The following is a 13,882-nucleotide window of genomic DNA, read 5'->3' as shown; positions in this document are numbered from 1 at the left end:
CTGTGTCTTTTCTTCTTAAGAAACTACAAAGAGAAGATGGAGTATCTCTTTTATGTATTTAATCCTAAACTGCCAGTTAAGGAAAAGCAGCTGCTGCAAATACTGGAGGGTGGTTTCCAGGATCTGGAAGTACATACGGTATGCTGCATTGTAGACAGAAGCATGCTATTGCTTAGTAAATGATAGCAAAGAGAGCAGGCAGAAAAGTGCTGCTCTGTCTTCCTCTATTCTTTCATTGTTTTTCTGTTCATGTTTCCTCTGTTTTTTTCCTCTGTTCTTATCATGTTTCTCCATTTTATTTCTGCTTCATTCTTCACATCTTTATGCCATCATGTCATAATTAGTGCTTTCCACTTTTTGTCATCTTCTTGTCCCTTCCTTACCCCTTCTCTTTCTGCTGCCAATCATCCCTTTTTACTCACCGTTTCTCATCAATCCCCCACACACTAGAGTTTGCTGGGACTGATGCAGGACTCCTTTGGAAGTCTCCACAGTATCAGCTTCAGCACCTGTTTGCTGCATATGAAACATTTCAATGGTTTCTTCAGTCATTTACATTGTAATTGTCATTTCTATTTATTTGAACACAACATTATTTTCCAGTTTCACTTGCCCTACTAGTGCTATCAGAAAGCATATCATGGATTTTTATTTTTTTCAGTCACAGTTGTAGCAATACAGCATCCTGGGCTGGGATTTGCAAGCCTTGTCTTAAATCTAAATCACTGCTTCTTTTGTCCTTAAACATACTAGGATTAAGACGAGGATTATTTCTGGAATCTCCAGATACCTGATCTTAAATATTTGTCCCTGCTGCCCTGGATCCTGGTTGTCAGCCCAGTTATACCCCTAGAAACTGTCAGTCTTGTCCCAGTGACCCCTTCTCTAGACTGAAAAACAGCCAGACAGAGGGAATATGTTATTTCATGATGAGTAAAAAATTATGAACAGAAAAAGCATTTTCACAGACTCACAGAATGGTTGAGGTTGGAAGGGACCTCTGGAGGTCATCTTGTCCAATCCACTTGTTCAAGCACAGTCACCTAGAGTAGGCTGTCCAGAATGATGTCCAAAGAGGTTTTGAGTATATCCAGTGATGGACACATTTCAGATAAGGAAGTTTTCCGTCTGATTTACGAAGGAAAAGAATAGAGAGCAGGACAGTGAATTATGGCAACTCATCTCTCTTCCCCATTTTTTTCTTGCCAACTGTTTGCACACCTGCCTTTTTCTTTTCACTCTGAGAAAAGATCAGATTTGGGGACAATAAGAATATGTCTTCAAATACAGTATCTATTTTCCTGTTTTGTTTATTATTGTTTATATCATGGTAGTTTATAGAGGCCCCACTAAGATTCTTTCTTGTGACATTACATGCTATATAAGCATACAGAACGGTGGGCCCTGTCCCCAACAATCTAATCTTGTCTGTTTCTCTTGTACTGTTAGTCTGTTTCTCTCATACCATTAAAATAACACAAATAATCTTTTTACACTTTATTCCTCACTTTTCCTGCCTGCCATCCCTTGTTGTAATTCATGTGTATATTTGCATGCTTAAATTTGTTTGCATTTTTAAGGGATGCTTTTAGTGAAAGATACTTGGGCCTTGCTTTAATCTTTGCAGCAGCCTGAGAGAAATGGAGCTGTTCCTCTCTGTAACAGTCTAAGCATATGTGAATGTCCCAGAATAGAGTTTCTCAAACAACAAGCCAAGGCTGAAGGCAAAAACAAGAGAGATCCTGAGGAGTCATTCAGGCATGGTAATTCAAAGTTGGAACAATATTGTAAAGTTGATGATAAATGCTGTATTTTGTGCTACAGGTCAAAGGACATTTTATAAATACTGTAAGTGGCCATGAGTTGGCATATGTAACTTGAAAGGAGCTCTGAAACTTTGCCAAAAACTGTTCCAGTGGCATTTTTATGTATTAGGAAGCTCCAAAAAGAGTTTGGGCTCCTGGGAGTAATTCCCAGACAGGAGTTTGAAGCCTCTATGGGAAATGTCCTCATCTGAGATATAAATAGGTATGTCTGATCTTTTCAAGATCCAACATCTCTAAAAAGAGCAGAGTGAAGAAAGGCACAAATACACTGGGTTAATTTGTGTCCAGGACTGAAAGGAAAAATACCAGCCTTCTCTTTTTAGCCTGGTTTCCTAGAAAAACGGCTTAGACAGTCATGCTGTGTGATACTGTCATTTTAGTAGCTTAGTTAATATATTATAATATATTATTATATAGTTATATTATAGATTATAGTTAATAATCAAGTTTCAGCCAAATTTGAAAAAAAGCTTAGAACTCTTAAAGATAATTATTTACAAATTTTGTAGAAATGTGGCTTAACCTAAGTTAGGTCACCTCCCCTCCTTCTCCCAGCCCTGCTCCCCACTAAAGAGGCATTTCTCAGCTCTCCTAGGGTTCCTTTTGGAACAGGGCCAACAGGGCAGTCAGCGTGGAGTTCTCACACATCTCTCAGCATATATATAGCTTGAAATTGTCCACAGCATATTACTACCTTTTGCTTGGCCTTGGTGTCCTAGAGATCATGGAAAAGATGGGTTTACTGTAGTATGGAAGAAAGACATTGGAGATCACAAATCCAAATGATAGCTGGTCTCACAGCTTTAAATATTAGCTAGTTACAAACTCTGGAAATCACTGTGTATTTATTTTTTTTGCCAAAGAATATTTGTTTTCATGAAAAACATAAATATTAATAAAGATTCAGTGTTTATTTTTCATATATATATATGCATCACATACATGTTAGACCATTCATCATCCAGACCGAGATGTAGCTTGCTTATAATAACATTAAACACCATTTTTTTTATTATTCTGTCTCCATCCCCAAGCCAGAATTAGAGGCATTAAGTGTCTTTTCTCTCTACACTTAGGGATAGTGATAATTGCAAAAGTTTTCCTTGGCTGCAGTGCTCCAGTTTGTGCAGCGAGTCCCATCTGTCAAATCAACTACCCAGAAGCTAATTCCGTATTCAGGCCATGGAAATTCCTAGGAAGTGATACATCTACTTCTAGTAATGGTATGTATTTGTAGGCACTTGTTAGCATAAAGTTAAAGTAACATTTGTATTCTAAACTCATCATTCACTTAGGGTTGTGTCAAGAGGTTTCATTCCTGAGAACTCGGTCTCTGCTGAAATGCATGTTTTCAAAGGCAGTAACAAATAAGATGATCTTTCTGTGAACTAAATGAGAACAAATATTTATTCAAAGGGTGGAAGTGAGCTGTGCCATGCTGCTTTTAACTGTCAGTCCACGCTAAGTGCAGCTTAATTCATGGAGGTTCATATGCACACGTCATGCAAGGAGATTGAGTAAGTGTTGCAAAGGGTCATTGGTACATACCACAAAAGAAAGGTTTGCCCTTAAAATCCACAGCCCTTACTTTTAAGCAAAATAAAAATGGTTGCGGCTGGTAAGTGCAATGTTACAAGTATCGAGATTAAATCTGCATATTATGTGTCCTATTAGTGATAAATTCTGCTTTATGCTATTTTTTGCAAGAGAAGGCCGAGTGGGAATTGACTGATAATTTTACCAGTTCTCTCTGCTATGTCCTCCAAACTTTCAGATGCTGACAGGGAGCAAAGTCTGTTTCTTTATAAAGGAATAGGGATTGTTCTGATTTCTTAGGAGGAAGTGAAAGCTAATTTGGAAGGTGATCATACCACAGTATGATGGAGTAGTTTAGGACAGTGCAGCAATGAAAGCACTGCAGGAGAGCTGTTGGTGATCTTAGAAGCTAAGCTGGTCTTTCACAGGCTGTGATCTTTGTACTGGAATCTGACAGTTGCATATTCTGCAACTGGTTTAGATAACCAATTTAAACTCCTTTATTAGCCTGTGTGAATCTGTATGGCAAAGCAACTCTAATGGCAGAAAGGAGTAAATCTGAAGGGTCTTCATGGAAGGAGGTATCTTTGACTTACTAACATTCTGAAATGAATACCAAACTTATCTTAAAAGCAATAATGTATTTGTTCTGTTTCCTCCACTTCAGAACTGTGGGCTTCCTTGGAACAGAAAAATTGTGACTGCAGCAGCTGGCAGTGCGAGTGGTTTGTATTTGACCATGAGCTGGTCCTGCCAGAATACATTGCTGAGTTTGAGTATATCACACTGGTATGAACTTCTTTTTCCTACTGTGATAGTAGAGGGCAAGTCTTAGATTTCACGGCTCAAGCCAAAAAAAAATAAAAAATAAAAGCAAGTAGGTAAAATAAGTGAAATCCTGTTCTACTCACAGGACCTGTCAATCTTAGGTTTAAGGTTGCTTCTCTTCTTTCTAATCTATCAGATACAGATAACACTTCTGTGGAAGTCAGTGAGAAACTTTCTACTCGTAGTGAAAGTTGAAGTTTTTATTTTGTAGTTGTAAAAGGTATAGCAAAGAAAGCAAAGATCCTCTAAGTTTCAACAGATAAAGGAAATGCAGATGAAAACTACATCCTCTCTCAGTAAGAATTCCTTTCTTTGAGGTACCATGCAAGGTAAAACTGATAGTATTGACTGTGCAAGCTTTGCAAAAAAATAAAAAAATATTTTAATCTCGGCTGGTTTCCTGAACAAGTTTTCTTTGTAAGAATTGCTTCTATTCCTTTTCGTAAGCCATATAATGCTCCTCTTTCACTCATCTAGCTTCGTAACTTGCTGCTAAGGTGAAAGGTGAAAAGGGCCATTTCAGACTCTGAGTTACTCTGGTAGAAACAATAGAGTATGGACAATTGTCTGAGGATGTTCTACTCTGGGGAAAGGAAGGAAAAGTGTGGAATTCACTAATGTCTACCGGGCCCGTGGTCCAGCTGTAGACTGCCCCATGGTAATTCTTAGATTTAAGGAATTTCAGCGTGTAGTTTTAACTTTAGCCAGAGTTATGTGTGGCATACAATAACCTATAAAAGGAAAAACATCGGGCAGTGCTTTGATTAGGAGGCAATTAAAACCCAATTATTAGCAGGTCAGTGTTACAGAAAGATGATTTCCTAACTTAATTGCCATTAATTTCCTAATCAAACTTCTCTTTTATGCTGAGTATTAGATTTATTATTTCAGTAGAAATTAGAAGGTTTACGAATTTTTGGTGTCTCTTATTTTATATAGGTTAAAGATAAATCTCTGTTTTCCACGTGCAATGTAATTGTAGAAGAGAGAAAGAGAAGCACAGAAATATTTGTTCTGTCTCATGACTTGCAACATGATGATGAAGTTTTGAACATGGGACCAACAGTAAAAGTGAGGCCTAAGATTGCTTGCTTTAATGAAGAAACAATATTTTCAGTGGCTAAGGTCAATGTCTACAGTCAGGTACAGGTGAGGTATTGCTGTCAAATTTGCAGTAGAAGAAATGTATTATGCAATTGTTACTTTGTTATTCAGGTTGGCTCATGACCTAAACCAAAGACAGTACTTTCATTTTTAATTTTCTGTTTGGGTTTGTTTCTGATGTTGCTTACATTTACTTGACATCAGTAGAACTTGTGTTCCTCTGCCTGTCAATGAGAATACCAATTGCTTTCCCTGTTGTGTAAGGGACAAATAATTTCAATGAAAAACAGGTTAAGAAGAATGGATCTGAGAATAGGATATGACTTATTATCCTTTCCATCAAATTTTATGGAATATGTGACTGTATGCCATTATACTGAATGTTCTTGAAAAGATTTTGGGAGTGGGGGGTGGGTCGGATTTGACATCAAAAGAATGTAACCCGTGGAGAAAACACATTTTTTTAAAAAGCTGCAGATTTTAGCTTAAGAAATGCATGTTGTTACAGTAGCTGCACAGAAAAACATTTCTTCAGATGGGTATTCCTATGCATAATTCTGACGTTGCATTCACATGCATAACTATTGTGTGGCATCTTCAGTAGCCCCATTTTCTGACGAAGTAGCTCTGCTAAATATCTGATAGTTGAATTTATGAAATAGTTTCTGAACCGTCACATTTGTAACTTCAGTTTGTGAGTTAACTTTGTGTTTAAATTTCTGTTTCTTATACTTGCTGGTTATGTTTTTGATCCCATTTTTATACATGTTCAAATAAACTTATTTTCTAAAATGTATTTAGAGACAAGAAAAAGGAGCACAATTCTGTTCTTGTTTTATCAAAATGCCATCCTTACAGTGATCTGTTTGCAGAGAAATACTAATAATTCTCCCGCACTTGACCTTTTTCTAAGGATCTCTTCCATGTATCTGCTTGGCCCCATTCTTCCCATCCTGTTTTCTAAGAATTGAAAAGCTACCAATTCCTTTGCAGAATCTTCATTAAACAGAGAGCTTATTGTTTCCCTCTGCTGTGAACTGATTGACTGTCTGACTCTCCATCTTACCCAGGTCATTTTTATTTTGGGAAGAAGTTATAAAATAAATAATCTTCAAATAAGCAAAAAAAAGAGTAATCATAGCCTTTAGTTGTGTTTTCATTATTTTATGTTATTCACCTTTTGCATTCACCTTTTATAGTCTTTTTATGGTTTGCCAGTAGGATAGTGTTTATATTTGCCCCCCATTGGTTGAAACTTTTTCACTTTTAAGGCAGCAGTGGAGTATTACAGAATTTGTCTGCATGTCTAGTAAAATCACAATTTCTGATGTACTTTTGACCTAGGTTTTGGATTTGCATGGGAACAGCCTGAGTCAGCTGCAGAACATCTCTAGACTTAACACACTTCGAAAGCTTATCATCAGCTTTAATGAATTTACTTCCTTAAACGATGTTTATGACTTGGTGAGAAACTAAGCTTTTTTTCTTCTTTAAAAGCAACATTTACTTACATAAATATTCTTGCATCGTGGAGTGGGCTTACGGGACAGAACTGGGCCCGGAGGTGCACTGTGGAACAAAACAGGGCTGAACTAGAATCATGAATGCTGTGGTAATATTAGCAGTCAGCAGTTTTGGTGCCTGTTGGTGTTGTCTCCAGTTTCAATCACAATATTACAGTGGTATCACTTTATCACCCATCTGTCCTTTGTAGTTGTTTCATTTTAACAAATAGTGACGTTTGGGGTGAATGGGATACCAGAATTCTCCTCCTGGCTTTGCATTGGCCTACTTTTTTGGGGGTTATGCTGCTTTTCTCCCCCTTCCTTCCAAATATGTGGAGTGAAATAATTGTAAAACCTATCAAAGTTGAAGTGATTAATAGGAATAAAAAGCTGAACTACATGGACTTGGAGCAGGATGGTAAAAGAAGTATTCATCTTCAGCCTGAGAATGCTACATGGTAAATGGCTGATAAGTCCTAGCCAGGACCTCTGGGCTTTTCCGTACTACCACTGGGGGTTCAGGGATCGAGCTCCTAGGTTGCCTTTGGCCACTTAGGAGGCTTTTGATATAACCACTAGATGTGGTCTTCCCCTTTCAACAACTTCTTGGATAACAGTCAAGCAGACATTGTATGCCAAAGTGCCCTGCCATGTAATGGCTCCTCTGTTGTCTTTACTGGGACGTGGCTGGAGCACGCTAGATCTCCCTCAACAGAGACACTAATGAGTGAGTCCTATGCATTGGATTTGATGAAGTCTGTTGAAAGATTAAACATGTCTGATTACTTTACCTGAAGTTTATCTTGCTACAGTTTTGGCCACACAACTATTGATCAAACCTTTGTTATTTGCAGCCCAACCTGGAGTATTTTGATGCAAGCCACAACCACGTGATTACTCTTGAGGGCATAAGAGGCTTAACCAAACTGCAGTTCTTCAACCTGAGCTGGAATCAGCTGAAAAAATCCTGGGAAGTTATAAACATTTTAAATGAACACACTCCAAATTTACAAAGTCTTGACATCACACACAACCCATGGTATAAGGTACATAGTGCTTGAAGTTCCTGGGAAACTGTTCTAACCAGGATCACAGTTAGATCATAAAGGCTTAAAATCTGGTCCTGCACCTTAATGCTTCTAAGGCCCTTACAGTGTAAGAAGCGTTATGATCATATTGTGGTGTCTTTGTTCTCACAAGGACTTCACTTCATTTTGTAGTCACAGCCTAAAAAAGTGGTAGTGAATAAGCTGTGTGGCACTTCTATTTGGAGATGTCTCTGAGGCATAATTTATTTCTTTTCAGTTTCCAATAAGAACTTTACTGGTAGCCTGTGCCAGATATCAAGAATCAAGCCATGGCTTTAATTTTGCTGGCTCAGCTGCACTGAATAAGGGGTGGGAACAGAGATCGTTCCTAGCATTGGGGCTGATTACATACAGTTTGTCTCTGTTGGCTGGAGCTTCAGAGAGAGAGCCAATACTCAGCCCTTTTACTGACTCTCATACATTGATATTGCCCAAACAGCTTCTGGAACAGATGTTTCTTTGTTTTTTATTCCTTTTGAATCGGTACTTTTAAACATTATTTAAAGGGCTCAGTCAAAATTGGCACAGGTAAACGTTATAAATTTGAGGCACTGAAAGACACTTAGAAAATCTTTTTTTTAATGATCATTTAGTACTAAATTTAATGTTTTGTATAAGTCAAAGCCAGGCAATCTGAATACTGTCTGAATAGAACCACCTCTCTTAAATACTTAGAACAACAAACAAACACAGGAAACAGAACTCCATTTGGGCATCTGTTGGTCTCTTTGTCCTGTCATTTAAGCTCCACTGATGCTTTTCAATACATGCTAAAATAGAAAAAGAAATAATAAGAGCTACCCATTCCAACCAGTACTTTTGTTGTTGTTATTTAAGTTTTTGTCAGATTAAACTTCCCATTTTGCTGTTTTCTTTGCCATTAACTCTGTGTCAACATGGTAGCTCCTTCAGTGTTACACAAACACGTGCCCCTCCAGAATTTTTTGGGCATCCATCCAAAATGTCTGGTTCAGTTCAGAGCAAAGCAGAAAATCCTTAGTACCTTTCAGAGGATGCATGCTACCATCTAGCTCAAAAAAGATTGCAGTTAGGTTACTTGACTGTCAAAATATATCTTTATTCCAGCCACAAAAACATTATTATTCAGCATGTGAGAAATGTGTATTTAATTTATTTTATATTAAACTAGTGGGCAGGCTATCCTATTCCCTATGTATAGGGTAGGTTTGTGGTGATGTCTTGAGGTTTCAGTGATACCTCTAAATCCTTTAGACATCTTTCGCATGTCCTATGAAGCTTTTGGCTTTTGCAATATTTCTAGATCATAAATGAAACTCACAGATTATAAAACAAACGCTAACACAGCTCATATATTAGTGAGCTTTGTAGGATTAGTAACCTTCTGAGTTAGACCATGTGACTTCAGAGCAATTTATTGCCATCAGTGTCACATAAAATCAGAATAATCAAAATTGGCCCAAAGGTACCTTGTCTTATGTGTTTTTGGCAAACTACATAAGCAGGGATGACACAGGGGCTCTGTTGAAGATCACTACAAAGCTCTAACCCTTGACATCCATGAGCTGACAGTATGTTAAGCAGAAAGGAAATAGAAGTCTCTGGTATGTACTGCCACTTTTTTTCTTTTTTTAATTAATTGACGGTTTATTTCTCTCTTCAAGCCAGCCTCTTTGCGGCTGAGTGTCATCGGTCAATTAAAAGCTCTCACTAACCTAAATGGAGTCATGATTACTAATGAAGAAGCTGCAGAAGCATTATGCTTTATTGCAGGATCAAAGATAACCCAGGTTTGATATCTGTTTTCTTGTAACTTACAGTGGATGCTATGGAAAAGGAAAGCTGTATGAATATGTTCTTTTTGATGTCATTCTATGCTGTTTTTTGTTTGGTTGGTTTTTAAAGACACCTTGGCTCTCTGATTTTTTCTGAAGGCAGTTATTTTTTCTTTGCTTCTAGCAGTAGACCAGACATTATTCAATAAACGCGTATCTTACAAAGATCTTTGGTATCAAAAATTGTATTCTGGAATGATGTTGGAATCCGTGTTTAGGATCTGCTGAATTCAGAATGCAAGACAGTTACTATGTTTGCCAAATAGAAACAATAGAGGGAAAAAATAACAGGCTAAAACAATGGTACAGTATCTTGTATGCCAAATATCTTGTGCCAAATCCCTTGTTTGAAGGTCTTTTAAATGGGTAAATTTTTAGAGTATTTTACAAGCATACATGAAGCAATTCTTTGCAACCTCTGAGCACAAACTTGTTAGAACTTTGGACTATATACTCTCCTGAATCTTAGGCTGAGCCTAAGCTAACACACTTTATGAGCTGTCTAGTTTGGGACTCAATATCATGCTGACACAACATTTATATGATCAGAGCACAGTCAGAATGAAACTGTCTGCTCAGTCAGTGCTGAGCAAGATCATGACTTTGTGCAAAGAAAAGGACAAATATATTCCCAGAAAACAGACTATAGTTAAAATAGAATGTTTAATACAGTCTACCTTCTCTGTTTTATGTACTGAAAACTCAAAAAAAAAAAAAGTTCTATAGGAACCTTGCAAACTATTAGGCTTAATAAATAGGCTTACTATAATAAATAGGCTTACTATAATAAATAGGCTTACTATAGAATCTATTTATCTGCTGATATATCACCTTCCCCTTTCAAGAGTAGCAGGATTTTTATGCTTTTTGCTATATGCTAAGATGTGAACTATGTATCGTGGAATCATAGAATGGCTTTGGTTGAAAGGGACCTTAAAGATCATCTAATTCCAGCCCTCCAGCCATAGGCAAGGATTCCACCCTGCAGATCAGGTTGGCCAAGACCCCATCCAGCCTGGCCTTGAACACCACCAGGGATGGGTCAACCTGTTCCAGTGCCTCTCTACCCTTACAGTGAAGATTTTCCTCCTAGAGTCTTGTCTAAATCTATCCTCTTTTAGTTTAAGACCATTCCCCCTTGTCCTATTGTTATCTATCTGAGTAAAGAGACCTTCTCCATCTTTTTTATAAGATCACCTTAAGTATTGAAAGGTCACAATGAGGTCTCCTCAGAGTCTTCTCTTCAACGGGCTGAACATCCCCAGTTCTCTCAGCCTTTCTTCATAGGAAAGGTGCTTCCATATAGTAAATCTTGTTATATTACCTACTTAATAAAGTATTTTCTTTCTTTTTCCCCCAGGCATCACTGTTGGAATATTCTAGGACTGATGAAGAGAGACCCCCTATTCTCAGTGTATTTTCTTGTGCTACAATTCTGTCTCAAATCAGCAAAAACAAAGTGGATTCACAGATGCATCATAACAACTGGTATTCAATGGTAAGGCTAATACTGTTTAAAATACTTATGTCAACGTTTAGATTAATCTAGGTAAAAGTTTTCTTTTGCCATGTTAGTTTAAAGGTTTTATGCTGTTTAGTTAAATATATATTACTGAAAACTTTCAAGTCTACCAGTAGTTACCTTGTCTCTAGTAGCCATTTCCAGAGGCCTCACAGGGAGCTCCAGATACCCTGAAGAGGGCATTTAAATTACTGTTTTTGCAATGCAACTTTCTTTTTAGCATTAATAGATTTTTAAGACCAAGGAGTACCAAAAAGATCCTCTAGACTGACTTTCATAGAATCATAGAATATCCGATTTAGAAGAGACCCAAAAGGATCATCGAGTCCATTTCAAGTAGCAGTAAATCTACCAGGTCTATCCTCTCTCTCTATCATTTCTACCTTGTTTTTGAAACAAATTTGGCTACTGTCAAATTTCACCCACTCATTATGTCTCTTTCCAATGTTCTAAAGGACTAGAACCAGATGTTCTAAAGGTCCAGGAATCTTTTTTGTTATTTTGCCCAAATCATCCCACTTGATACTTCTTAAGATCCATTCTCTAACCAGTTTTTCTCTATTAAACAAGAGGTAAGTTTGTTTTTGGATAGCATTATTTTTTATTACATTCTCAGAAAGTAGCTATTAAACTTTGTAATTCACTTAAAATATCATTAAAAACAATTCAGTATTTTTGTTTCCTGTGAACTGTGCTGTAATCCAGTACTAAAGCCGTTAACTTTTGATTGTTTACTGTGTGGTATATAAGCCTTTCTGTGGTACCTAAGGATTGCATCAAGCTGAGTTATTCTGGTCATCCTATTTATCCTTAATACTAGTATAACTTCAGTTTGTTCATAAACCTTTAGAACTTCCTAAGTTATGCTATGATTTGTATTAAATGAATTGATGAGTGGCTCAGGGCTCATAAATGTCCTCAAATGAAAAACGTCTTTAAAAACATTAACATGAGTAGTTCCAGGTTTGGGTTCTTTTTAGTAGCTGACAGTATTCTTTTATCCATCTAAGTTATGAGCATCTCATCCTGATTCTCCCCAAAGGCAGAGAAAAACATGCACTGAAACTATCCTTCTTTTCTGTATCCTGATTGACTATGTTACAATCCTTAGATAGGATCAAGCCTGTAGCATTGCTTGAATTTCATTAGGTTGTGATTATGGTCTCTCTGATTATACTGGCTGTTAAATTTTTATTGATGTTCTTAGTTTTCATTATCAGCAATCTGTTTCTCACAATTGTTTCATTCTCATGGCTGTCATTTTTCCTTTTTTTCATTTGTTTCCGCTCTACTGAAAACAAAGAGCCAAAGCCTGATCCAGTAGGCCTCATGAACATTTGCTTTTGTCTGTAAACTTTAAAGGATTAAGTTTTTGTTTTTTTACCTGTAAGTGAAAAAGTGTGTAATGATGAAGTGTTTATTGTTTAAACTTCTGCATATTGAAGCCTCTCATAACTAGCCTTCACATATTTAGTTACATTTTTGTGTTACTGATTTTGCTTAGTAACTTCTGGCATATGCAAGTTGCCCTTTCTACAACAATAAGGGTATAGAAAGGACATGCTTATATGACAATGAAGCTTCACAAACACTGATCAAGTTTTTAAAGAGCAAGGACACTGGTGGCAAGGATGATGAGAGAACCAGACCGATTTGGGAAATTGCAGTCAGCTCTTTTGCATTATCTCATTGTAGAGATTGGCTCTAAGAATTTTTCATTCGAAAATTCAGTAGCTATGCTTAGCTTATTTATTCTGCCAATTTTGAACCCAATCTCTTTCTGATGTCACAGAAGCACAATATTTAAACATGTTGAAATATGAGTTCTACTAAATTGTATAAACCTAAAATCTCTAATGCATATGACACAGCTTTCTCATTCTAACCCTTAAAATATGGTCTGCACTAAAATTTAGAGACAGGCATATTCCAAGGCAAAAGCCAAACAATCTTCTCCACATGTATATTGAGCTCTGTACTAATCCATTTCTTGTGCTCAGGCAGGATTAACAGTCTTGCAAGAAAAGAGCCAATAAGTCTAATTTCAAACTAACAAACATTGACAGTAACCCTTCAAACATTATCTCTCACCTTGAGAGACTATGTCAAATTATGAACTAATTAAGCTGTAACTAACCAGTGCCTTGCCAGGTCTTTACTCTCAGAATGTCTTAGGTCATTCACAACAGCTCTCTTCTGGATTCTCTAGTGTCTAGCATTGTAGCTGAGCCTTTCTTTCACCGGAATCATCACTTTGTTTCTCGTTCAGCTGTTCATTTTCATAGAGTTTGGAGGAAGACGGTATCTTTCAGCATAGTGTTCATCTGACAGATTGAGCCAAACATCACCAATAGGTTTGAAAATTAGTTGTAAGGTTAGCAGATGGATATGCAGGCAGCACAATCATGCTAGCTTTTTTTTTTTTCTCAGGAAACTGAGCTAACAAAAAGCCGTAAGAGTCTGTGGAGGAAGATTCAAGGTCATCCTAACCTGTTGTGACCCATCAGTTGAAATCATGTTAATCTACCCAGTATGAAAAGTTAATAGCTTCTCTGTCAGTTTGATTTGTTATTAGAATACGGAATGGCTGGAGGAAAACTCGTTTCTGTTGATGAGTGTAGCATTTCATTCTATGTGCATTAGGGAATTCATGTTTACA

At 37.1% G+C, this 13,882-nt stretch overlaps 1 protein-coding gene across 2 annotated transcripts in view; it reads left to right on the top strand.

The window, feature by feature from the left end:
- The window catches only part of LRRC9 (leucine rich repeat containing 9), a 46,781-nt gene that overhangs the window by 15,438 nt on the left and 17,461 nt on the right, over positions 1-13,882 (top strand). The window contains exons 13-21 of one of the 2 annotated variants that reach the window (XM_035328874.1): positions 21-138; positions 1,631-1,763; positions 2,903-3,049; positions 4,030-4,151; positions 5,130-5,339; positions 6,639-6,758; positions 7,654-7,845; positions 9,531-9,656; positions 11,062-11,199. In XM_035328874.1, the coding sequence (XP_035184765.1) occupies positions 21-138; positions 1,631-1,763; positions 2,903-3,049; positions 4,030-4,151; positions 5,130-5,339; positions 6,639-6,758; positions 7,654-7,845; positions 9,531-9,656; positions 11,062-11,199 (1,306 nt within the window). Of the gene's footprint in view, positions 1-20; positions 139-1,627; positions 1,764-2,902; positions 3,050-4,029; positions 4,152-5,129; positions 5,340-6,638; positions 6,759-7,653; positions 7,846-9,530; positions 9,657-11,061; positions 11,200-13,882 lie in introns of both variants that reach the window. The other variant, XM_035328873.1, reaches the window with a different exon arrangement.

The sequence above is a fragment of the Oxyura jamaicensis genome, chromosome 5 (genome assembly GCF_011077185.1).
Source record: "Oxyura jamaicensis isolate SHBP4307 breed ruddy duck chromosome 5, BPBGC_Ojam_1.0, whole genome shotgun sequence".
Taxonomy (NCBI): domain Eukaryota; kingdom Metazoa; phylum Chordata; class Aves; order Anseriformes; family Anatidae; genus Oxyura; species Oxyura jamaicensis.
The sequence above is the reverse complement of the archived record's forward strand: the minus strand, read 5'-3'. Positions and strand labels throughout refer to the sequence as shown.